The 26,222-nt window shown below is 37.8% G+C and overlaps 2 protein-coding genes across 3 annotated transcripts in view; one reads left to right on the plus strand and one right to left on the minus strand.

Annotated features, from left to right (window-relative positions):
* METTL14 (methyltransferase 14, N6-adenosine-methyltransferase non-catalytic subunit) overlaps positions 1 to 26,222 on the minus strand; it is a 61,874-nt gene that overhangs the window by 27,563 nt on the left and 8,089 nt on the right. Inside the window, exons 1-2 of one of the 2 annotated variants that reach the window (XM_030272034.4) lie at positions 7,932 to 8,071; positions 4,037 to 4,107 (exon numbers count right to left, since the gene is read on the minus strand). The gene's annotated coding sequence lies outside the window, so the exon portion shown is untranslated. Of the gene's footprint in view, positions 1 to 4,036; positions 4,108 to 7,931; positions 8,072 to 26,222 lie in introns of those variants that run through there. The other variant, XM_072928813.1, reaches the window with a different exon arrangement.
* PRSS12 (serine protease 12) overlaps positions 1 to 26,222 on the plus strand; it is a 33,308-nt gene that overhangs the window by 2,345 nt on the left and 4,741 nt on the right. Inside the window, exons 2-11 of the mRNA XM_030272032.4 lie at positions 5,899 to 6,037; positions 7,906 to 8,084; positions 9,398 to 9,548; positions 12,257 to 12,435; positions 12,635 to 12,776; positions 13,678 to 13,883; positions 16,858 to 16,999; positions 20,591 to 20,796; positions 21,473 to 21,551; positions 23,478 to 23,600. Coding sequence (XP_030127892.4) covers positions 5,899 to 6,037; positions 7,906 to 8,084; positions 9,398 to 9,548; positions 12,257 to 12,435; positions 12,635 to 12,776; positions 13,678 to 13,883; positions 16,858 to 16,999; positions 20,591 to 20,796; positions 21,473 to 21,551; positions 23,478 to 23,600 — 1,546 coding nt within the window. The remainder of the gene's footprint in view (positions 1 to 5,898; positions 6,038 to 7,905; positions 8,085 to 9,397; positions 9,549 to 12,256; positions 12,436 to 12,634; positions 12,777 to 13,677; positions 13,884 to 16,857; positions 17,000 to 20,590; positions 20,797 to 21,472; positions 21,552 to 23,477; positions 23,601 to 26,222) is intronic.

Here is a 26,222-nt window from a genome sequence, read left to right on the forward strand (position 1 = left end):
GTGGTAAACTTCCAGTGGCATCACCAGGCCCAATGTCTGTCCAAATGCCTCCATGGGGGCAAGATAAAAGAATTAGAGAGTTTGTGATATGGCTAAAGGTGGAACATGGACACAAATCAAGCCATTTGTCTAGAAATAAAAGATTATTGTAACATTCCCTCTGAAGTATGTTCCTTTCTTATAAGAAGCAAAAAGAGGCCAGTGAGCCAATGTCATGATGTGGTTATAGCTAGAGAGGGACAGACTGCTCAGAGAGAAACTCACTGCACCTCTTGCTTTAGTACCTGGGCTAAGGAAGCCCATACTCCATGTTAGTAACCTGCCATAACTAAATACAATACCATATTCAAAGGTTTACCTGTAAATCTCTGGGTTTTTCTAGCTTAAATATTATGACTTATCTGCAAAGTTAATTGGCTAAACTTTGTGCCTATGTATATATTAAACTGTTTTATATTTAAACAGTAAGAATGAAAAAAATTTTAAGTGCCTTTGCAATTATACTGTACAGTACTAGACTAAAATCAGTTTTACTGTTTAAAATAATAGCTGTTGGTGTTTCATTTCCTTCCTTCTAAAAATATCTGGGTAACATTACTTATTCATGCCTTGAAGGGAAGTAAATGAAACACAAATATATATAAATTATCATGATTAACCAAGGATATCAGAGAGGACAATAAATGAATATGAGCATACTCTCTACACAAAGCCTGTATAAGTCCACCAGAATTTAGTATTTTAGTTGCTGCTAATAACCACTTACCTGTGGTGTAGTCAGGTTCCAAGAACGAGGCTTAGCTCAGTACCTGGGAGCAGTGCTGCCACACAATGTTTGTGTGGCACATAGTTACAGTTTTGTGCATATGTTGTTCATGCTATGTTGTTACACATCTAATTTGAAGCACTTTGAATCAAGTGGGTTAATTATTTGCTTTTCTATTATGAAGAGGGACCAATACAAAAGAGGGTAAGTGCCTTTGTCAGAGGTCAGTGGCAGAACTGGAAATAAAGTACACATCTCCAACCTTTAGAACCTTTCCATTAAAATTGCTTTTATCAAAAATGATTCCACTAATGTCAATCAAATAAAGCTTCAGTAAACTTTTGTGAGAGAAGAATCAAGCTTCAGGCTCATAATCTAAAAACTAGATTGTTCTCCCTACCTGTTTTACTATAGTCCAAGCACTTGATGGAATGACTTTTGGGACTTTGTTTTTTTTTTAATAGCTTGTGATTAGAACTGAAACATGAATGTCCATATTTTCCTTCTAAGAAGCAGCTCCTCTGAAACCATTCTTACCAGAGCTGCACAGGGTGAGACCCCACATCTTCTCCTGCTCTGCTGACATAAGACAACTGCAGTCCTTCAGAGCCTGTTACATTGCTCAGTTTCAGTTTCATTTGTCAGAGCCTTAAACCATTGATTGCTGACATGATGGATCTCAGTGCTGCAGAGGAGCCAATGCAGCACATTACACACTCAGTGTATACAATATTTATGAAAATTCTAATGTAAGGATCCTTGAGTAGGCAATACTGTTAGTGAACCTCAAGATAGTTCTTAAAAAGTGGTTCTACTGGAGGCACCCTTTTTCAAGGTTAAGATGCCTAGAGTAATTTTAGACTAAGAGCAGTGCTCAGGAAAGTGATAGACAACAGTGTTCATTGATCACAGTGAGCACCATGCATAATTTTACTAAGTTAACAGGTTTCATTTATTTGATTTTAGTCAGGCCTGATCCTGGAAGGGAAGTTTCCATTCATTTGAACCAATGTTAAGTTTTACCGGTGCTACATGCAGCTTTTTACCTCATACAAACCAGTGAACGAGTTTTATTCTGAAACTGGGGTAGACCTTTTTATATGTATTATGGATCATCCCCATGTATTCTAAATACAAATACTACAAGTAACAGTGTGATCCCATGGGATATAGAGCATGGGAAACCCTCACACTTGATGTCAATTTGGACTGACCTAATTTACTCCAAGACAACAGAAATGAATTGTCACTGCAGGGCCTTTCTGTAGCACTATCCCACATTATAACACCTTGAACATTAGGGCAGAAATACAAATACTTGTTGTTTTAACATATTTCTGAAATTGAAGTGACTTCTTTTGCTTTGCTTTAAAATTGCCATTTCAGAGCACACTGCACCAGGGTGAAAGGCACAGGCAATTTTTACTTCTGATTTTTACTTTCCCAGCCTACATTTACAGCAAAATTGCAAACCTTTGGACAGGTGTTTACCAAAAACTGTGGCACGCCTTTATCCAACACCATAAACACTACTGCTGCAGCACTAACATGTACAGCAGAAGTGGAAGCGATTCCCATCCTATTTGCAATTCAGCCACACAGTAATGATGCTCATTCCCAGTGAAATGTAAAAAATAAAACAGGGTTTGAAGTTACGCAGCAACTCTGTACATGAGAATGTATAGGAAAAGAGGCCAAGCACAACAGTGCAATTCCTTTGAAGCTCTTCTGCTTTTTTGAGTTAATTAAAAGTTGGCTGGGTGGTTTTCCTCCCCCTGTTTTCCTGAGTGTCTCATCTTCAGCCTATATGGCAGGTGTTCTGGAGCAAGTCTCAGCAGCACCCACTGGATACCCTTACTTCCTTGCATTTGCAAGTATAACTTAATCTCCTTTCAACAGTGATAGCAGATAGGAAAGACTGACTTGGGCAGATACCAGGACAACTAAAATTACCAGACATTATGTAAACAGCAGGAATTGACCACCAGTAACCTCAGCTAAAACAAAACTACACTAAATGTATATATACTTTCTGAGTATTTATACTAATTTTTACAAATGAAGGAGTTTCTGTCAAGACAGCAGATTGTATTTTTTAATAAAGGGCTGAATTAAGCCTGTTCTAAGACCACAGTATGTGTCTAGAACTGTCTCATAGGCTGCTTTGTGTCCTGTGCCCTAATTTCTAACTACTGTGGGGTCACGTCACCTCTCCTCATCCTCCCTCTTCCTAACCAGTGCTGAGGAGGGCAGAGCCACGGGCAGGATCCTGGTGCTGCTGTTCCCTCTTGTTGAGGGAGGGTAGATTTCATAAGCACTTTAAGCAGAGGTCTGAAACCATATTGAACTGGTGGAGAGCAGAAAGAGTAGATACTACTGCATTAGCTCTACTCCCAATAGGTTTTCTTCAGCAACTAAAAAAGCTGAAAAATTATAGCTTAAAATTTTGAGATGCTACTATATCTCTGACTCCAGGAACCTAGAGCTTCCAGTGCATGCACTTAAGCTGGACATGTTTCGTAAGAAGGAATGCAGGCGTTCCTCTGCAGAGTTGTTGTGCTCCAGGGGCAGCACAGAGGAAGGCCCTGAGACACGTGTTTGGGTGCTTGAGGCCTTACATTGGAACAGCAGTAGACTTAACCAGTGAAAATAAGAATTAACCTGTATCCTTTCAATCATGTTAAATACTACGTTTCTTGCTTCCTATGAAGTGAAAAAGTGTTTCCTGGTAATTTTACAATGCAAACACTATCTTGCAATTAAAATATTAATACATAAACAGATACTTGGTTATACAGCATAAACACACACGATGGCAGATCCTGCTGTTATCCTGCAATTCCCTAGGATCAATTTACACAGGAAACACAGAGCTGTATTTCATCATGAAGAAAGAGTTTTTATATACCAGAAAGAAAAACTAAGCCACTGTAATGAAAGTCTTGATGTTGAGGTTGTGTTTTATGAGGTATCACTACTGTAACATGAACTGGCAATATAACTACCAGGTGTCTGAATACCGCAACATTTTGAGTAAACAACAGAGAAATAATTTTCTCATTAGTACCCTTTGATATGTTTGCTATGTAACTTAGTCATATGACAGAGATTGATACATACTTCAAAGTGCATATACATTATATTTGGTTACCTCCATTAAATGGCAGGCTTGATATTAGCTACATGTAAAAATGGGCTTTCTTTTTATTTCTTTCTAGATTAACTTATCAGGTGAAAATCAAGACTATTTAAAATTGGTTACAAAATTACCTTTAGCAATCCTCTTGTGTGTTTTGCTGTGTGTACACGACTAAGTTCTTCCACCACTGTCATTGGGAAATCTGTAAATACAAAAAGAGGAGTGAGCCATATTATGCCATGGAGACTTTAGAAGAAAATTGTATTCTTCAAGTAGTCCCTTATTCAAATATGTAAATAGAAACATTGTGTAATGTGTACTCAGGAAGCACTGTATTGATTTCAGTAGGTGTCATGCAGCACTGTAAGCAATCATGCACTAAAATAAACTTATTTTTGGAGATGACATCTTCAAACTTGCTTTCTGGTATGTCAGGAATCACTTTGCTATGAGTGCAGTTGATGTTTCAAGTGAAAATAATAGTCTATACAATAGTCTGGTGAAGAACAGAAATAAACAGAATTCCAAACTCTGTCTGTGACACATACAGAAAAAAACAAAGAGAAAAATTTTAAAGACAGACAAATGATGTGCAACATGTCTACACTATAGTTATATTTGACATAGTAATAATACTCTCTCAGGAATGATAGCTCACTCTGCAACATGAGTCAAATTAATATTGTTTGTAATTTAGTGCACAGTAAGTTACTGCTGAGAAAGTAAATAGGAGGCAAAAAGCATCATGCCAAGCTAAACATGAGGTTAATTAATTCCTTGAGTTATTTGGCAGTTGTTTGGTTTTGTGGTTTTATAAAATACACTGAACTAAACCCAGGACAGAAGCTGAGAAAAAAAAGTGGATCTACCTATTATTATTATTATAATTATTATTATTTACACAAAGATGAACACAGACACAATGAAATGTAGGCATAAGCACTGACTATCTCCATCCCATTGCAAAACCCCTGCAACCTGGATGATGGTGTAGCTTCTAAGTAGATCACAGAACAGAGGCAGATGGATTAACTGGGATTTCAGGCAATACAAATTCATACAGCTGGGCTATGTTTGATAATTTAACAGAAGTGTTTCTTGTTACTTCAGAGTTACTGCTCTGTCATGATTTTTTCTGTTTCTGCGTAGTTATCCCTATGACCAGCTTTTTCCCGCCTTTACCAGTGCCTCTTCAACAGAAGATGCATCAGACTTCTCAAGTAAACTACTGTAATACAAAACTGCAAGATCTGCTAATTCTCTTAGATTTCTGTGCTCTGTAGCTCTTAAGAAGCACTTTTTTCTTCCCCACTTATTTTAGACCATTTGTTATGCTTTTTAGCTTGCTTTGTCTGAGAGTTTGATAAAGACCTCTCATGAATTAATAGAACTACATGCAGTGTTTTTTTGCCTGAGAAATGTATGAACCAATGCATTCTTTGGCTAAAATAAACTGCTGTCATCTGTGACATGCATAATGTAACATGGGCCAGAGCAAAAGCTATGCAGTCCATGTGGTTATTTTCTGATTCCCTTAAGGTCAATGGAATTCTGTGAAAGATAAAAGTATAGCATATTTTATACAAATATATACATGCATACACACACACACACACACACACACACACACACATATATATATGTATATATATATTTTTCTCATTTGGGTAGAGGAAATAACATTTGAATAACTATGTGTCTATAAATACTTTGTAAGATCTTTAAGTTGTAGCATCAGAAGGATCAAAAATATGATGCAGTTTCAGTATGAGGAGAATAATGCTTTCCTTATGTCAAAAAAGGGTTCTCTTAATTTGTGCATCACTGTATGAGAATGTTAGGTGTGCCAGAATGTTTCTTGGAAACAGCTCAGTATCCATGAAACAAGAACTAAGGGAAAATGAGGTTCAGAGTCTTTTGTGCGGGATGCATGAACTGAGCAATAGAGTATCTTGGAGGTGTAATTGTTTTATTTTTAATTTTTGGTAACTAGGGTCAGTGAGACTCCGGGGAGGCAAGAATGAATTTGAAGGTACAGTGGAGGTTTATTTGAATGGAATCTGGGGAACAGTCTGTGGGAACCATTGGGACAATAATGACGCGACAGTTGTATGCCGACAGCTTGCACTTGGGTAAGTTTCAGTTTGAGTAAAAATCAGTCAACTCATTTTCATGATTTTTCAGTATAAAGGACAATCTACTTTGTAAATCCTGAGGGCTTTTTGTGTTTGATGATTGCTTTTTCTGTTTGAAAGTGTTTGAATGCTGAAGTCGTTCTGCTCAGAATACTTTGCTGGCTTCATCTGCATTACACTTCAAAGAGGAAATGAGTATTTCCTCAGAAAGCTGAAGGTAGGCTCTGGATAGGAGCAGACTGTGCAAATGCTTTGTTTTCAAAGTGAATGTGTGAACAGGGCAGCAAGCTTCAACAAACTGCTCTACTGGACAAATGGGAGATGTCCACATGGACAGAATTACATGGTCCAGTCCTGATCTCACACATCTGAGATTAACTAAGTCAAATAACACCTCCAGTGAGGTTACTGAATCTCTAACAATGTAAATGTGGCCAGGATTAGATTCTACATGGGCTCCTAATTCTCAGGAGCAAGGGGTTATCCTAGTAATCACCCAAATGTAGTATGCCAAATGACATACGTTTTTGGCATATGGCAACACTTTAGAGCTACAGCCATACCGGACAGGTTGAAAATCCCTGTACTGTTCTCGCTGACCATTACTTCCCACTGCTGCCAGAATGGAGTTAATCGACAGCACCCTTTAGCATAATTTGGCTGCCTTTATTGCCTTTCTAATATTTCTTTCACTCACATACCAAAGCATCGGTTTTGCTTGCTACAAGCAGTAAGAGGCTTTTATAGCAGACTTGCACCATGACATTCCTAATGATTAATCCACTTTTTAAGACTGCTAGCCAGAACTAAATCTAAGCTGGTTTATAATGTTCAATACTAATCTGGATGCACTATGCCAACTTATAAAAATATAAGGATTAGATGCAATAAAAGTTCAGCCATCTGGAGGCTGTGATTTTGTTTATGACTTCAGCTGTCTATGTGCAGTAGTTCCTTCTCTCAGTTTCATGTAAGTCCTATCTGCTTTCCATTTCAGCTGAACGAGACCACTGTTAGCAAACGTAGTTCAGCAATACGGGTGAATGGTTTTGTCTTTTCAGTAGGAATAGCTCAAAGCTGAACCCAGGCAAAAAAAATCCCCAAACAAACAGCGGCTAAAAGTTTGAACTATCTTGAATGTTTTGCAGAAATTTGGATCTCTGTACCACCAGGTGAACTTATGAGGTATTACTAGTGCTTTTCAGGTGCTCCATCTATCTGTTCCTTTGATATCAACCATACTTGGGCTTTGTTTTAACTTCAGTGTTTTGCAAGGAATAGAAGATGGCTCTGTAAGTGTTGCTGTAGATTCAGCATGAGAAGGAAAAGAGAGCCGTTTATAAAATCTTCTGGGTGGATGGGAATGGCTGAATAGAGAAAAATGGATGGGGCCAGATCTAATGGTGTGTGAGGTGTTCCACTACCCCATCATCACAGTCACAGTACAAGGCATTTATGGGCAGAGCATGCTATGTCTTCATGGAGTAAAGGACAGAATAAGTTAGAAAGATCTGGTGGCATTACTCCTCCTGGAACTGTAACTGCAGTGGGCTGGTACTGTAGATTCACCTATGGACTGTGGACTCTGTGTTGATTTTTGTAGCTAAGAACTGGGAGAGCAGGAATGTAGCTGGCTCTGCAGCAACAGTCATTGTACTAAAATATCCCACAACAAAATGGTGAGAACTGGGTCACATCTGTTAGTTTTCTTTGTGCAGAAGACAATGCTGAACTGTATGAAAATGTGATGAATTTACACTACTGAAGAAAGCCCTTTCTTTTCTCCTCTGAGATTTATATATATGAGGAAATGTTCCCACTTCCCTTCCTCCCACTCTGATACCCTATCCTGATTACTTTTACAGGGAAAAAGGTACAGCAAAACACATACCCTTTTCTGCATTAGGCCTTATTCCTGTTTTCTGGAGTGAAGTGCGTTGTCGTGGTGATGAAGAAAATATACTGTTATGTGAAAAAGACACCTGGCAAGATGGGACATGTCCTCAAAAAATGGCAGCTGCTGTCACATGTAGCTCCTCCCTGGGTAAAAAAATACATATGTTTTTCACAAGTCCTTGTTTTATTTAAGTAAAAGTTGTAATAATTACAATAATTAAACTAGAAAAAGTGTTAAGATTTCTTAGAAGAGATTATACAGATTGAATAATTGCATCATTAACTGCTGCCTCGAGGGGGGCTGGGCTGGCAGTGCTGGGAAGATGGCAATGCCAATCTCTTCATCTGAAACCACAACGTGTAGCTGCAGCCAGTTCTGTGCTGCCTTTCTTCTCCTACTTATGTTTTTATCCAAAGAAGGTGGGTGCATTTTTGTCCTAAAGCTTTATTAATAATGAGCAATATTTTCATAAATGGCTTTTAAAAGAAAATTTTGGTCTTAGAAACTATTGAGTAGAGGGAAGGGAGAATCTTTTCAAGCTAGGAGACCAATTAAAGAATGAAAACAAAAGAGTTTTGCCTAAAGAAACTGAAAATAATAGATGTTTTCCACATTTTTCAGGTTCTATTGCAACTAGCCTTTTAAAATATTTACAATCCCTCCTTATTTCATATCAATGACACACTAATGAGAAACTGGAGAAATGCTCTCAGTATTGTTGTTTTGGGTTTTTTTTTAATAACCAAGAATTAAATAGTAGCATTAATTGGTTGGAAAGTTATACAAATATTACTCAAATTTAAATCATTTGGATGTTAGATATGGTGGAACTTTAAAATAACCTTGTTCACATTACAGCAGTTATGGGGTTTTATATGATGTTAAACTTTTTCCATTATTATAGATTTATTTAGTAGTGATGCTTTCAAGACAGTTTCTTGGTACACCAGAAGAGAGCTACTGATTTTAGGACTGGAAGCAAGCAGGGAACAATACTTGCACAATTCAGCTGAGACTCCACAGTCAAAGAGATTTCACTGCTCTGACTGAATTTGCTAATGGAATGAGAAAACCCAAGGATTAATTTTTATTTCTGTGTCTGTCACATAATTTTTACCTCTTACTTCAGATTTTCTCCAATTTTGCACTTACTTGTAGAAAAGTAGCTCTACTGACTGATTCAGTATTTGGCGTTACAGCACTATGTGTCTGTGAATGCTGTGACACTTAGGTAATTCAATATCAATATGGTTACTTGTATGTGTAAGATTTTTCAGCTAGTGAGAGTGAAGCATAAGGGAACTCACTTTACTTTCAGGTTTTCCATCTAAGTGGAAAAAAGAAAATGTGGTTCTTGAGTGATGTCAGAGAAACCATTAAGCCATCTTCCTCCTTCTTTGCTATCAGAATGATATTTTAGGACCTGAATGACCTGTTTTATATCCTGTGTTTGCTCCCAGGCCCTGTATTCACTCCGATCCGGCTGGCCGGTGGGAGCAGTGCCCATGAAGGAAGAGTGGAAGTCTACCATAGTGGCCAGTGGGGCACAGTCTGCGATGACCAGTGGGATGACGCAGATGCTGAAGTTGTCTGTCGGCAGCTTGGCTTTGGGTTTGTTTTTCTATATGTTTGTTATTCCAGCAGCAAAGCACGAGAGTTATCAGACCCTCAGCTGAAGCTAGGAGAAGTGTAATTGTCAAAAAAATGCTCCTTTAGAATCATACTGATAGTTTGGAGCAGTAACTAAATTTATTTATAGAAGATTCAGGTACAGTGACATTAATTTCAATTCCCTGGAACCAGTTTTCAGTGTCATATGATAGGGCCTATTTTGTCTGTTTGACCAGACAGATAAAGAATGTCTCCAAATAAATGTTGACTTTGTATGAAAACTCACTACAATTCCTGTAAAGTTTCAATCCAAACCTGTAGGTGAAGAAAAGAAATTCTTACTGTTTAAATCCTTACAATCCGTTTTACTGTAGAGTCTGACAGCCTCCTGGCTTTGGCACAAGAACTCTACTTTGTCAGGAAGGATATGTTTTTTGGTATGCTTGTGAGAATCTCTCTAGATCTGTTTAAATCATGCATCTCTGAAGATTGTCAGTTTGCATACACTGAGCTAGAGATCTGTTTGAAGTTTTGACAGTTAAGCTTGTCAGTGGTTTTGTCTGAACTAAGCATGGTCCAGAATACAACTACAGCAGCAGAACTGGATTTTCTTGATTCACTTTCTTAACAGCCAGGGGGGATTTTGATACCCCACAGAAGATAAGTATTGGTATTTGCAGAAAAATGCTGCAGAGGTGGGAGACTAAGAGGAAAACTGCTGGACCAGAGAGGAAGGAGATGAGGACAACTGGGATGGAAGAACCAGTAGGGTTGAAGAGGGAAAGAACTAGGAGCAAGAAGCAGAGAAGATGCTGGGTTGTACCCCATGCAGGTGAAGGGGATTATGTCTGAGACAGACTGGATGAGAACTAAGCAGGTAAATGCAGAGGAGACTGGAACAGAAATTGCCTGTTCAAGCCTGCTGGGACTACAATGAAGTGAAAGAAGTGGTATTGAAGGTAGAAGGTTCTGTGACATTAATGGGTGATTCCCAGAAGGTATTTGTTTAGTAACTGAGACCTTGGGCTGCCCATACCACCCAAATTAGCCCAGAAAGATGAGAACTGTGAACTAGTTAAAAATATTGTAGATCTCCTGCTGAGCCAATATAGGAACCAATATGCTCCTCTGACATGTTTTTTTTTCCCCCAGCTTATTTTATGTTGTATTTCTATATCCCTGCACATTTTCAATTTGGAATACCTAATGGAAAGTCTATCTTCCTGCAGCCTTTTCTTGCTTTTGACTTGGGCTGCTATTAATAGGTTTGGGGAGTTATCAAGCTCTGCTTTGCATTTCTGTATACTAATGACAAGTGTAATGCTCTTAGCCTGCCTCCTTCTTGATGACACTAAAACTTTTTATTACTTATATTTAATCATCACAAACTGCAGTGCTGTGATGCTTCTAATTTGATTTGTTTTTCTGAGTAGATCAATTGTATTGAGATCTGAGTAGATCAATTGTATTGAGACCTGCCAAGTCTTTTTGAAATATGTCTAGAGAGTTACAGAATTTCTCAAGTAAGCAAGATGTTACAACAAACATGCTAATTAATATGTAGTGAAATGAACTTACCAACAGTGGCAGTAGGCCAGTTCTGAAGAACTAAAAATAATCCAAATTTGCATACTGTTAATCCATCTGGAAACATGCAGGAAACTGTAAAATTAAAGCTTTTCAGTAAGTAGGTTCCCATACCCCTTTAACTTTTCTGTAGCACTCCTGTAAAACTCCAGAATATGAATCTACCATGAATAGGTGGAAAATAATGGTATCGTCTTTTATTATTATTATTATTATTATTTGGTTTCCTAAATAATTTTTGCTTGACACAAATTCCCCTGGTTATAACGTTGGGATGTGTTGTCTCTGCCTAACTCCAGAGACTCTTACTGGAATATGGTATAAATTGTAAAAGCGTTCAGAGCAGTCCATCATTATATCTTTGATTTCAGCCAGCTGCTTAATGAATAAAGATTTTTTCCTTAATATTTTCTCTACATTTATGCCAGCATTTTTATCAGATACACTGGAAAAACAATATGGGTTTTTTTTAGTTAATTTAAACTAATGCTTTAGACAGGTAAATTTAGACATTTCAATCTTGCCATTTCAAACTAGAGCAAATATAGGAACAGAGAAAACATTGAGTGGAAAGAAACCAAACCATGGCTAAGATTTATGTATGAAAGGCCTGATGTTTTAAATAGAATTGGAAAAATCCTGACAGATGATAAAGGGTTAAACACTGCATAATTTCTGTAATTCTAAACCAATGGAGTGTTTTCAATGAACATAGTTTTTTGTGCTCAAAATCCATTCTGCTGACAGAGAATATACCCCATACAAGGCTAGTTGTTGATCTGCTTCCTGTTCTTATTTCTATTGCTGATGGGTGATAATAACACTTGTCAAGTCACTTAAGATCTCTTTGATGTGGTTTTCACAGGACTAAATAGGGAACAATCATATTTACCTGGGTATTTGATTAATATGCTTTGAGGACAACAGGTGAAAGTCACTTTAGAAATATATATTGCATTACTTTTACTACATATAGATATTAAATGAGTATTAAAATTAGAATCTTCATACCCAAGCTGTTCATCTGTAATCTCTCCTAGGAAAGTTAAAAGTCAAAGGCACAGGAAAGGAAAATCTCCAGCTTGCTTCCTTCTGACTGGGTGCTCCTTGCATTTCCACAGGGGTGTTGCCAGGGCATGGAGCCAGGCTTACTTTGGAGAAGGCTCTGGCCCTGTGCTGCTGGATGAAGTACAGTGCACGGGAAATGAACTCTCGATAGAACAGTGCCCAAAAAGCTCCTGGCGAGAACACAACTGTGGCCACAAAGAAGATGCTGGTGTTTCCTGCACACCTCTCACAGGTACTCCAGTCATCAATCATCACAGAAAAAAATGGGACAAAGGCAGGGTTCACAGCTCTGGAAAAAACTTCTAAAGTTTGCAGAGGCACAAACCCAGACTGGATGCAGTAAAGGCAATGTTATTGATTTTGCTTTAGAACAAGAATGAGATCTAAGAAACGCTGATCCTTGTTTTTGTTTTCCCTTGTTACGGGCACAGAGGGTGCGCTGCGGCTCACAGGTGGGAAGGGAAGTCACCAGGGCCGCCTGGAGGTCTATCACGCAGGGCAGTGGGGCACGGTCTGTGACGACGGCTGGACGGAGCTGAACACGCAGGTGGTTTGCTGGCAGCTGGGATTTAAGTAAGATTACTGGATACTGGATATCTGACTCTGTGACTTGAGCATGATGATGAACAGTTACATGAGCCCTACATGGACCCTATTTAAAGAGTCTGCTTTTTAATATTAGCTGAGTGCTTCAAAGAAACAGCCTGCTTTCCTCAGTTTCACAGGCCTTAGTTTAGGTAGGAAAACCTTCAACAAGCGTGATTTAGCAGCCTTTATTCACCAAGTTCCTTCCAATTCTCTTTTTTTGCTGAGATCAATGCAGGTGCTATAGAGAAGAATTGATTTTGATTTCTATTTCCCCTATAAAAGCTTGCTTCTTCTAAATCTTTGCTTGTTGCACAGTCATTAATGACAGACATTTTCAAGGTGTAATTCCTTCTGCACTACCTCAGAAAATCCCACAGCCTGGCCTTGGAACAGTTATGTATTGAAAGCGTTTTAGAAAAATCCCATTTGTTTTATGCATTCAGTCTTCCCTACTTTTCCTACTGATCTCTGGCTACAAAGATACACCCTCAGTAGGTGACTGCTGTCTTGCCTTCAAACTGTAACAGCTGACATTCAAAAAAGGATTTTGTCTCAGACTGTGACATTTAAATGTATACAGAATACTAAGAACATGCTTAAAGCCTCGGAGTCATTGAGCCAGCCATATGCTTGGTTGAAGAGCAGCCTTAATCAAAGGCATTACATTCTTAAGTTTGCACTAATGTAACAGTATTCCTTAAAAAAAACCACATTACTGAAGAGGCAGCATATGGTGCTCTCATTGAATTTAATGCTAACTGAACATTCTTACTGAGAATACTTGAGAAATCTTTATTTCCTCAGGACTATCAGTTTCTTTTCTCATGCTTAAGCAACATGTGTCCTCTGATCACTGTGGACCAAAACATACCTCTGTGTTGTGCAGGTATGGGAAAAGTGCAGGTATGGAAAAAGAGAGCCACTCAGAAGGAAGCTCTGGGCCCATCTGGCTGGATGATGTGATCTGCTCTGGGAAGGAGACAAACCTTCTGCAGTGCTCCCGGCGGGAGTGGGGGAAGCACGACTGCAACCATCAGGAGGATGTCAGACTCATCTGCCACCCAGAAAACGACAGCCACAAGCGCACACTTGGTAAGGAAGCTCTTTGCTAAAGTCACAGTATGAGTATTGCTGTGGATACAGATCCAACCAAAGTACAGGATACTTAAGGATTCTCAAAATCCTGGTATTTGTCAGATGGGTGCAAGGAAAGCACAGGAAGGGAAAAAAACCTAACTTTTCTCCTGAAGATCACAGGAAATAATCAAGTTTTGTTTAGAATGTAAGCATCCAGAACATTAAAGCTCAACCCAGATTTGCAAGGTAACAAAGTCACATTCTAGAGATGTTGTCTCAGTCTCCATTAGATTTTGAATCTATTCAGTACTTCATGATGAGGTACCTAATTTTACTTGGCACTTCTCAACCTCCAAGTAATGCTTGGTGTCAAGTGCTGGAGACATACCTCAGCACTGAGGAATACAAATCAATACTAATCCTCCTACAGCTTTGCATTCAGACAATCCAAAACAAGGGATATGGAGGAGATAGGAAATACAGAGGTAGCAAGAAGGAAGGGTGAGAAGCATTAAATTATTTCTGTGCTACTACAGTCTATCATTTATATTGTGTCTGGGTCAATGGGCCCCACTTGCTGACCAGGACAGAATGATACTATACACCCAGATAAAAGAGTTAGTTCCAATGTCAAAGGCCTACAAACTTGTGTGAAAATAAAGAGAATAAAATGACTGATAAGAAATGATAGAAAAATACCAATTACACAGTGATAAAAATATAAACAAAATAGAAACAAATATAAACAAATAAATGTCAAAGATTCCTAAATCCACATGCAGATAATTAAGCAACAATTCTGGCTATGAGATATGTGCAGTAGAAACTACAGGGGAACAATGGGTTGCACAGTGATTCTGAAGAAGTTTATTTTACAATTTGCTACATGAAGTGTGTAGCTTGTCAGTATGTAGTCGTTTAGAAAATTTCTACCAATACCGTCTAGCTCACCCAAGAATATTTCAGTTGAATTTGAAATTGGTATTATATGCCTGTTTCCTTGAAATCACAGTCTGAAGGTTTATCCCACAAACTACAACATGGTTTTACTGCACAGTGTTGCTACTTGTTATATCATTCAGCACTTCCACATGTACTTTTTGAGTCTCTCCCTCTTTACAGGCTTATTCAATATAGCCCTCTCACCATCCAATGAATGTTTTGTGTCGCTGTACATATATCAAATCCTATTTGTTAGAAAGAATTTTCTCAAAAATAACAAGAATTCAATCCATGACTGCTGTCTTTCCAGATGCAAACCACCTGTGCCACTTTGCTCAAATTCCTATAAAATATCTCTGCTGTAGGAGTCTGGTACAGTCAAATACATCCATATGGTTACATTCTCACATCCCCACTGCCAGAATGCTATATTAATTTTGTGCTCATAAATAAAGATATGTTTTCTAAACCACAAGAAGATGAGACAACAATAAAATATTACTTAAACAATAAATAAATAACAATAAAATATTAGTAGTATTCTGTGCCTCTATTTGGCTAATAGAATCATAATTCTCACCTAAATTGTATTCTTCCAGAACATATCAGTTCAACAAGAAAATAAGACAGTTTATCTGACATTTCCTAGAAGATTTCTGATTGGAAAGTGGACAAAGTGTTGTTAACATTTACTTCTCAGCATTTGAAAAAGCATTTTTTTCTTGTAAGGATAAATTCAGTGGAAAACAAAAGAGAAAACAGTAGATGATAGGACTTAAGGAAACACAGATAATATGGAGCACTAAAAAGGAGATAGGATATACTACAATAATGACATTTATTCAGTAAGATCATGACAGCATAAGTAAACAGAATGTTGGTGAGTTAATCCATGTAACTGTCTAGACAGTATGAACTCCAACATAAGCAATATGCTTTAAATTACATTGGAATCAAACGTACTTGGATTTTATCTTCAAATATTTCCCCATTCATTTAATGACTTAGGCCAGATTTAACTAGCCATGACCAGATTCATGTTTGGTATACAGAAGTTATGCATACCCTAAACTAATCTGAATTAAATATCAAGTGAAGCTATCCCAAAATACTGCTTTAAGAGTGCAATTAAGTAATTCCTCATCCGCACATATTTAGAAAATATTAGGAACAGGTTAGAAGAATGAGGAAGGGTCTTTTCCATTATTCTAAAAAGCAACTCTCATGAGTATATTAAGATTATAAAGTATGCTATACAAAAAGATTGAGAAGGTGATTCTCCCTTGACCATTACAAAGAGGCCACAGAGGAATTCATAACTGTTTTAAGGGTATGTGCATTGCTTGCGGGCTATAGAGGAATTTTAGATTAAGTAAGAATTAAGTATGTACTTTGCCTAATGAGTCAAAACTTAACTAGAAGCTATGCACTGCAGAAACCATGATCAACTAAGTCTGACTAGTCCACATTAAGTGAAATTTCATATTATGAATGTATGTGAATAAACAATCAATTTAAATTGCTAGAAAAATAATCTAGAATAACATGCTGCAGAACAATGTGCATAGTGATAATGAATAGCTGAAGTTCAACACAATGCTGTGATATTTTTGCTGAGACAGTGGTTAAGAGGAGCAGCAGCAACCAGTTTGAGAATGGATTTATAGACTGAGATAAAGTTACATTCACCCATAAAGCTTCTGTAAGGAAAACCTGTCCAGCTTGTATGGGTATCGCATCAAAGGTATCTCAGGTGTTTTCTACCATTTGTATAGAATTGTGGTCAATTTCTGAATTATGTCACATATTGGCTTGGAATGAAGGAATCAGCTTTACTCTTCAGAGTAAAGTACAGTAGTATTTAGTATTTGTCTTGTAATTTGTACAAACTGCTTCATTTTGCCAGCCAGGATGAATATGACTACTTTAACCACTGATATTGGGCTTGTTGAATGTAAATATCAGTTGTCCTAAATATAATGAAAATAAGCAGAAGTACCAGTTCTTGCTTCTGTTGCTGTGAGCTGACAGCATAATTTATTCCCAGGTCCTCCCATCAGGCTGATGGATGGTGAGAATAAGAAGGAAGGACGTGTGGAGATTTTTATCAATGGCCAGTGGGGAACAATTTGTGATGATGGATGGTCTGATAAGGACGCAGCTGTAGTCTGCCGACAGCTTGGCTACAAGTAAGAAAACTCATTAAGCTGTTTGTCAAGTTATGTTTTCTGTATCTTAAGTTTCTGCAACCAAATACCACAAACGTACCTAATAAGACAATGTATGTCTTTTAAAACTTGTCAGTTTGGCATTCTTGTAGGAAAATGTATTCCTACTATTATTACGAAAAGTAGTAAGGCTATGTCTTCAAAAACAATGTTGATTAAGTAGCATAACTGGGAATGGGAATGTTAGTATTCAAAAGTGTGTCAGCCTGACTGGCCACAGAAATGCAAGTTGTGCAAGTTACTAAGTATTTTTCATTAGAAGTTAAATATTCCAAATTATTAAATCTATTAAATCAATACAAAATTTTAGTTTTCATATTCATTTCAAAAACAGGTCAGTGTCCACTGTCATGAAGCATGGATATGATGACTGCAGATTCAGATGCAGGCACACCAGCTACTGAATTCCTAATTTAATGGAGTTTTTCTTTCATTTACTGATCTGGCTAGATCTGATGTAGCTCAAATATGTGATGAAACTGTTACACAAGGGATTATGGCTCTAGTCTGCATGACAGTAATTTCAATAAACTTCATTTAACACAGGGATAGACCTGACAGAACAAACCCGCCCTCCAGTTAAAACCACTGCAATATATGTGTCACTTTTGAAAGAAATCACTTAATCAGGCTTATACCACTCATAAGCATTTTTTTCTGGATACCCAAGAGCAGCAAAAAGCTAACTATAGGGCAAATATATAAATAGCAGTACTAATAAGACTTGAAAAATACCCAGAATAGTAATGAAATACAACAGGAAATTAGTAAAATGTCTTCTCCAAGGTTATCTATAAAGAAACTTGAGCTGAAGAAATACATATAATATTAAGTGTTTGTTCTATCTAACAATGTGAAGTTTGTCCAATCAAATATCATCACATTATGTCTGAACACACAATATATACCTTGTAAAAACTCCCTGGTATTCATTTAGTAAAAGCCTATTTAAAAGCAGTACTACACTATAGCTTCAAAATGGCAAAACTTGACTTACAAGTCAATATATCACTCTTACAAGTTACCTAACTTGTTAATTCTAGCATAGGTGTCCATCTATCTTAATCCACTGAATTTCCTCATTAACAATATCATTAATAATAATAATACTGCATCTGAAAAGCTCAGCATTGTTATTGTGCATGGCCTTTGGTGTGGGAGAACTGAGAGGAAAAGACCTGAAGCCACTTCTCTCCAGACAAAAATGGCTGTTTCTCTGAGGGTCATCCAATAGCTGGCTTGGAAAGCAGCAATTAAGGGACATGTGTTTGTTAGGGATGCACTAAAGCCAGTTGTAAGGGCACATTCCAGCGTGTAACAAATAAATAGATGCAACATTTGTATCTTCAGAGATTTCCCAATTATATGGAATAATTTTATCTATTAAGCTGCACTCCTTGCTCAAGAACACCACAGTTTTTTACACTTGTTTCCTGAGATGTTCTTCAGTGGGGTTTGTTTTGGGTTCTCTGTTTTGCTGTTGGTTGGTTAGATGGGTCTGAAAAGCTTTCATTCCCATTATCAGCAAACTGAGAGATTACTGATGCGCAGTAAGAGATAGTCTGCTTTCATACAAAGGTAAGAAGAAGGAGGTAGTGCCCTTATTAAGTAACTGATAAGATTCTGGAGAGAGAATTCTGTACTAAACTGCAATAAATACTTCTCTGGGGAAGGATAAGAATACTGTGGTTGGTGATTGACAACAAAGTAGTTTTCAATATCCTGAAGAACTTTAGAACAATGCCCTAAAGCAGAAACTTTGTTATTTGACAGAGATACCAAACCAGGAAAGTACAATGAGTGCCTGTACTGTGTCACTGTGTTGTAACAGCAAACATGAACACATGAGCTGCCCACAGGTATCAGAGAGTTGGATTTTTTTTTTTTTTGTCGTTATCTGTAATCAGAGTATCCCTCAAAAAAGAAAAATATTTGGAACAAGAGTCACACTGCTTGGGACTGATAAATCAAATAATAGTAAACTCATGACACAGAGATTGTCCTATACTGGTTCCAAAGGCAGTTAAGGCTTTGGATTATCTAGCAAATACCTCCTAACCATAGTAATTGAAAAGACGTATGGATAGTTGACCTTGTGGTGTTGTCTCTCATGTAGTGTTCTCAGCTTCTCTTTCCTGGCTTTTTATAATCTCTGTATTCTAACCCATGTTCCCTACTTGGAAATCCTGCCCACCTACCCTTCAGTACATAGTAAAAAATCCACACAGGCAAAACTATCCATGTGCAAAAGTTTCAAAAGGGAGGAAACTTCTGTGTTACTTTCATGTTTCGGGTTAGATGGATGTGGCAATTGAGAGCTGGTTCAGTTTGAGCCAGCCACATTTCTACGGTGATGAAGCTTAGAAAATGGTTTGACAGATCAGGATTCCTCCCCAACAGACCAAACCCAGCTCAAAAGAAAGGATGTAAATTCTTCATGCCATTCTTACCTACCCTCCCCAACACTGCAGGTATTAAAGAGGTACAAAAAGAGCTGTAACGGGAGAGAAATACTTTCTTACCTAATACATTTTCATAGTCAAATTCTCTTTCTCTGCTCTGGCATTTCATCACATCTGCAGTTAGAGTTCTGTATGCACAGAAGCAGTACTTTAACAAGATACAATTATAAAATATCCTTTAAAAGGGTAATCTGTATTTTAATTTTATGGAATTCCATATATTCTTATCCCAGTAAAATGTCAGTAAATTGCTCTTAACCAATAGGTAAACTTGTAGTTCAGGCACATTTAGAGGTGTCTGTGGCTTTCCGCCACATTTCTCTGTATAGCTAGTTGGGTGATCTCTCACTCATAATTCCGTCTGCCTTTTAAACCATATACAACAAAACATCTATTTATAAATTAAGATGATTACTGTAAGTAATTAACAGTAATACTCTATCATAGGAACTGTCAAATGAGATGCTTAAATGCTACACAAGCACCAAATACTGGGTCCCTCCCAAGAACAGGGGAGTGCAGACACTGAACAGATCTCCAGTCACATGACATTTTTAGACCTCAAATATGCGGTGCCCTGTACAAGATAACATGATAATAAAATATTTTAATAACTACTAACAACTGATAGGTCTGTACATCATCACTCCTACTGCACCACAAGTATACTGTATTTAATTGGTCCATCTTTCTGAGGGAATCAGACCTGAACAAATTATTTTTAGCTCTCACAGATGCTGACTTTATATGAGGATTAAAGAGATTATGAAAAAGCAGCTTTCACATATTTTGTTTTATGGCAAAATGTAATGCTGATACAACGTAAAATACTTTGCACACTGCCTTCTAACCAGATACACAAAAGCAGTTTTAAAACATTAATGAAATGTAGCAATTTTGTGTTATTCATTTCACAGTTTTATTTTTTCTACATACCAGAATAAGAGAGGTGGTATGCTATCAAGTGAAACAGTAACAGGGTTTGGAATGAAACATCAATGTCTTTGACTGCTCACTAGGAAATTTTAGTAAAATGTAGAAAAATGTCTCAAAGTGTTTAATAATAAGAAAAACTATGCTCTGTTTGCAGAGGCCCAGCTAGAGCAAGGACAATGGCCTATTTTGGTGAGGGCAAAGGCCCGATCCATGTGGATAACATCAAGTGTACAGGAAATGAGAGATCCTTGGCAGACTGCATTAAGCAGGACATTGGGATGCACAACTGCCGGCACAGTGAGGACGCAGGGGTCATCTGTGACCACCTAAGCAAGAAAGTCCCTGGGAACAGCAATAAAGGTGAGGCCCCTGTCATGAGGGGCGACCAACAGGTCCAGGTGAGCAAGTGTGTCATGGTAGGAAGAGACAGACTTAACAATCCCACCTCACAGAGGAAACAGTTTTATCAAAAACAATTATAGAACAAAAGGAGTGGGAATCCTCTCTGCTGACACTGTGTGAGCTTATTCTTTGCAGATGCACAAAGGAAGCACCAAGACTATTCAATCTTTATTGCTATGGTTTAAAGCAGCCATGTTCATTAAGCTGCTTGAGGGACATGATGCAAAAACCTCAACAGCTCCTTTCAGCTTTTCAAGGTATAGGTTATCCTCAGATAAGGACTGAGACCTGTGTGGTTGGCCAAGCTCTGCTTCCACTTACAGGAAGTAAGGAAGAGCCCTATAAAATCCTACATGTGAGAAGCAAATGTGCAAATGACTGATCACAGTCAAAAGAACTCAGCTACAAAGCATTTCTAAGTCTTGAAAGAATTCAGTGTATTTTCCTCAGTCAAAAGATCTCACCTATAAAGAATTTCTAAGTCTATTTTCCCCAATCAAAATTTAACTGTTAAAAACTACCATGAAACACAGAATAACTTCAACCTTTAGATTTTTTAAAAGTTACCTCCATTGAATATTGGCCACTTTTCATGTTGAGTTTAACGCTCTCTACATCTCCCTTTCTGGTTTAGATTCTCTTGCTTCTGTTTGTGGGCTGAGGTTACTCCATCGTCGACAAAAGCGAATAATTGGTGGGAAAAATTCTTTACGGTAAATAATTGGTAAAGATAAACAATTTTAAATATAAAGCTTCTAAGACAAGTATTTGCCACAACTGGTTTGCCAAATTTACAATTTTATTGTAGGCTTCTTGTTTTTCTTTTGACTTGTCATGATGTAGGACTAGAAATATACCCAAAGCAAATTTGGCAGGAAATGAAAAAGTATTAATTGATAAGTACTTGCAGCATTAGTTGAAAATCTGTAGATGCTTGAATGGGTTAAATTTTTAACTTACAAAATAGCTGTTTTACTTTTATCAGATGATATCTTGATATCAGGATATGAGCTATAAAAACAGAGCTATGAATGTAGTACAAGGTTTTAAATGCCACCTATACCAAAAGAGAGGCCTGGGTATGATTCACTGCCTAAGACCTTATTTTCTTTCATAAAATAAGACTTGATGATGACTCAGCTGAAAAACTGGGAGGCACTGACTTTACTTTTTTAACAGTTCTGACTAAACACAAAAAAAAAATATTCACACTATCTTACAAAAGGCATTGTAAAAAATACACTAACAGCATCATTACACGGCACTGTGCAACCTGTTTCAAGGTACATGCACAGCACTGATCAATCCATTTCTAAGAAAACACTGCCCAAGTGGGAGAGCTTCAAAGAACAAGAGGTTAACAAGAGGTAGCCCAGAAAAATACTTTAATACAGCCAGATAAAGTAAAGTAGAATAACTGACCTTGATAAAGAGACAAATGAGATAACAGAGAATGCATAGCACTCTGAGGAAGAGACTGAGAATTCTTGCCTCAGAATATGAGTTCTAAGGACACTTGCTGAAATGCAATACTGACAAATAATGTATTGCCCAATTCAGTCAGAGCAAGGAAGCTGGTCTCACCATAATTCAGTACAGGGATGTTAGATGAAGCAAAAAGGTGATAAAAATCCAACAGTGCATGCAGAAATGCTTCAAAAGCAAGAAAGGGAGCATATGTATATATCAGAAAAGGACTCAATGTCACAAGAAGTCATTAAAGACAAGGAACTTGAGGAAGTTTGAAAAGAACTGGATACTTACATATGTACCAGCAAATCCAAAGCTGTCTGAATCACCTCATTTTAGAAAAATATATGAAATCCTATCTTTTAGAATGGAGAAGTATCTAAACTGTTATTCTTTATGGGAAGTAAATTCCTCCACCTCACTTTAAAACATTTGGCACGGGTAACTGAGATGCTGGACTAGGTGGCCCCTGGCAACTCTTGCTGTCCAGCACATGCCATTCAAGTTGACTACTCAGAAAACACTCAGACTACCTGTTGCTTACTCTTAGATGCTGCCGTTGCTTACAGGTGCATCTCTCTCCCTTTCCCTTCTCTGACTCCTAATATATTGAACCAGCAAAAAAGAATACATCCTGTATTCACGTGTATGCATATATGGCCAGATCTACAATAAAAAACAGATAACCACAGGCTGAAAAAAGGTGCTCCTCTATTCTTGAGACTTCTACAGTTGCTTTATACCTCTTGTATTGCCACTTTCTCATGAAGACACGGATGGATGCTGGGTTCAGCTTTTCAAGAAATTCCCCTTTCCCCTCTCCAGTTGACAGGAAATTTCTGGTTTGTTGACTTGGACAGTATTTTGTGAGGAACCCACAGAATGTATTTTTGGATCAATGAATGCAATCTGAGAAGAGAAAATTCAAATAGCTGACTGTGGGAGGAAGCATTTAAGAGTGCTGGATGCCCAAATTCTCTGTGAAATAATGTGGACCATTGTTAAATGGAATTCTGAATGTTGCCAGGATTTAAAATATTCACCACCCTTAATAAATATCAGATTTTGTAAGTAAGCTGTGTCAGTCAAAGAGAGCCAACAGGATGCACACTGCAGGTAACCTGAGCTGCCCACTGCTGCACGCTGAACACCATGTGTCACTCCTGCAGGGGCGGCTGGCCGTGGCAGGTGGCACTGCGGCTGAAATCCTCTCATGGTGATGGGAGACTCCTGTGTGGTGCTACTCTCATCAGCAGCTGCTGGGTCCTCACTGCTGCACACTGCTTTAAAAGGTGGGTCTATCTTCAACAGTGCACTGTGTTTGAAACTGTTTTGTTGTTCTGGGCATATGCAAAACCATTACCGTTCAAGCTCATGGAAAACTGTTCCAAGAGTTGGCCTTTGGTTTTAAAAAACTCTACCAACTCAACTTCGCTTCCCTCAAACAAAAAAAAAACATCCTAATGCATTGAAATTATCTGAGTGTTATCATTCATGTGATTTATATTCAACACTTCAGCATTTTAATGAAAAAATACAGACAACACTTCAGACATTTTAACTTCCTATTCAAAAAAAATGCAGCTTATGGCTGTGAAGATTATAGTGAAGACAACTGAGTAGACACCAAACATAGGGACTGGAATGTTTTAGATTAAATTTGGTAACAACAGATCTTGACAGTGATAGACCTTTTTACTGTGTCACAGCAGTGACTGTGATACAGACACAGTTGTGCAGGATTCATCACTGAATGAAGTTACTGAAGTATAAAAGCATCAACTGGCACAATAAGGAAGCTAATCTTGTGATTAGTGATTATTTCATTGGAATAGGGTGGCAAAAAAACATGGAGGAGCACTACAATTTTGATAGTGTTTGGTAGAATTTGCTCAAGTGAGCTGCAAACATTTCAAATTTTGATTTTGAGCCTTTCCTTTTGCACACTAGCAACTAAAATGAAGAGTCAGATAGATTTTTACTCAAATACAGTGTGTATTACCTCTGCTGTGCACCAGATGCACATCTTTTCTTGTGTCCTGAAATCACAAAGGACTTTCCTTGGTAATATTTCAAGCTGAAATAGTCAAAGTTAGTAAAATTTCCTGCTATTTCGACTGATGCCCTAGGTGCATCTGTAGAACTGTGGAAGCTCTTTAGTTGTTTTCATCAAAATTCATAGACAATGGCTTCCTAATTCCCTGTTCATTATCTCTGTAGTGACTGCCAAGGATGCAACCTGAGGGTCTTGAGAAAGCCTTTGATAACAGGTTTGAAAACTGAATGTGGTGCCAAGGAGTGTCAATTTGAGATACTCTGCTGAGCACCCACAGGATGGGGCAGCAGCATGGCTGGAGCAAACTACACTGTGGTACTTCCAGATTGGTGCATCCACTCGAGGGGCTGTCACAGGTCACCCTGAAACTGTTACCCATGGTCTCAGGGACCAAAGTATTGCTTTATCCCAGAAGTTATGTTTAAACTGCAATTAGACCTAAGCATACAGCTCCAACACCCTGTGGATGCACTATTGTTCACTGTAAATAAGGGAAGCCTTTAGCTTTAAGCTGGCTTTGGACAGGCTGGGCTGAACTTCCAAATGATCTCAGAGTGATTTCAGGGATAGGTTTCCAGGAGCTATCTATAGATCAAGTGCCTTCTTCACATATTTTCCACAGATGGACAAGAGAAAAGCCAGCATACCATTTCTCATATCCCGGAAATTGGAACACTGCTTAAGTAACCAATGTGGGCTCATCTATACTAAGAATAAAAATTAAGCATAATTTTATGCATGATTATTAGGATTGTTCATCAGTACTACAGTAGAATTATTGCTTTCTATACTTTGGCAGATATGTTACTTAAGATAAAATATTTGAAGCTATTTTTTGTTTTATAACTCATTATTTTCTTGAGTTACTCCAACATCTATAGTGAAATTGGAAGGTCTATACACTTTAAAAAAATAACTGGATAATTAGAAACATGAGGCACAGAAAAAACCCCTTAATGTATCCTATATACAAGGTCATCTTTGGATAAACGGATGTTTGTTCACAGCCTGCAGCTCTCTCTCCATAAAGCCTAGAAGGGAAATTTTGCTCATAGGATACTTGAATGATTAGACCAAGAAAGCTTTACAGGCAACCAGGAATTCAACTCCCAATGAGAAGAAATATTCAGTGGTACAGTTATATATTGTGCAGAAAACTCTAATGTTTCTGCTTTGTCTGCTGCTCCTCAAGTAGGCTTTAACAAGCAATGGAGACCAGAACTTTGCTGGATGGTATAAAAAGAACAGGCACAGGTTGAAAGGTGATGGGCCACTGTGGGTACTATTTTCTCCAAGCATATTAGAAATTTCCTGTTGAAGGCTATTAAGGAAAAGGAGAAATAAAAGGAAAAATATTTCTGTTGGCTTAGCCATATTTTAAAATAAATACATACACCCAGCAGTACTCCCTTGTTTACATTTTGCCTGGGAAGTACTGTGTGTAATACAAAAATCTCCAAAGACATGCACAGAAGATTTTTATTTCAGCCACAGTAGCAATCTCTAATGTATTTACCATTTAGTCCACGATGTGAAAGAAACTGGAGTTATATCTGATGCAAAACAAGCCTAAGAGCTATAGGCCTCCTGTCAGTTTGACAATAGGTGCTTGTGATGCATAAATGCTTTCTCATCCTTAGTATAACTGCAGTCGATGTGACATGTTTTTATTAAGTTACCTAAGCCTCCAATGTTCCTCACCCAACCCACAAAGCAGGTCTGAACACTGTTTTCACTCCAATAATTATTTGGAGCATCGCAATGATGTCAGTACTCAAGTTGTTGTTGCAATTACTGGCAGTTTGTGTTACCCTTTCTAAATAAATTTATAATGCATACCTTGTACATTTGAAGTGCC

The sequence above is a fragment of the Taeniopygia guttata genome, chromosome 4 (genome assembly GCF_048771995.1).
Source record: "Taeniopygia guttata chromosome 4, bTaeGut7.mat, whole genome shotgun sequence".
NCBI lineage: Eukaryota > Metazoa > Chordata > Aves > Passeriformes > Estrildidae > Taeniopygia > Taeniopygia guttata.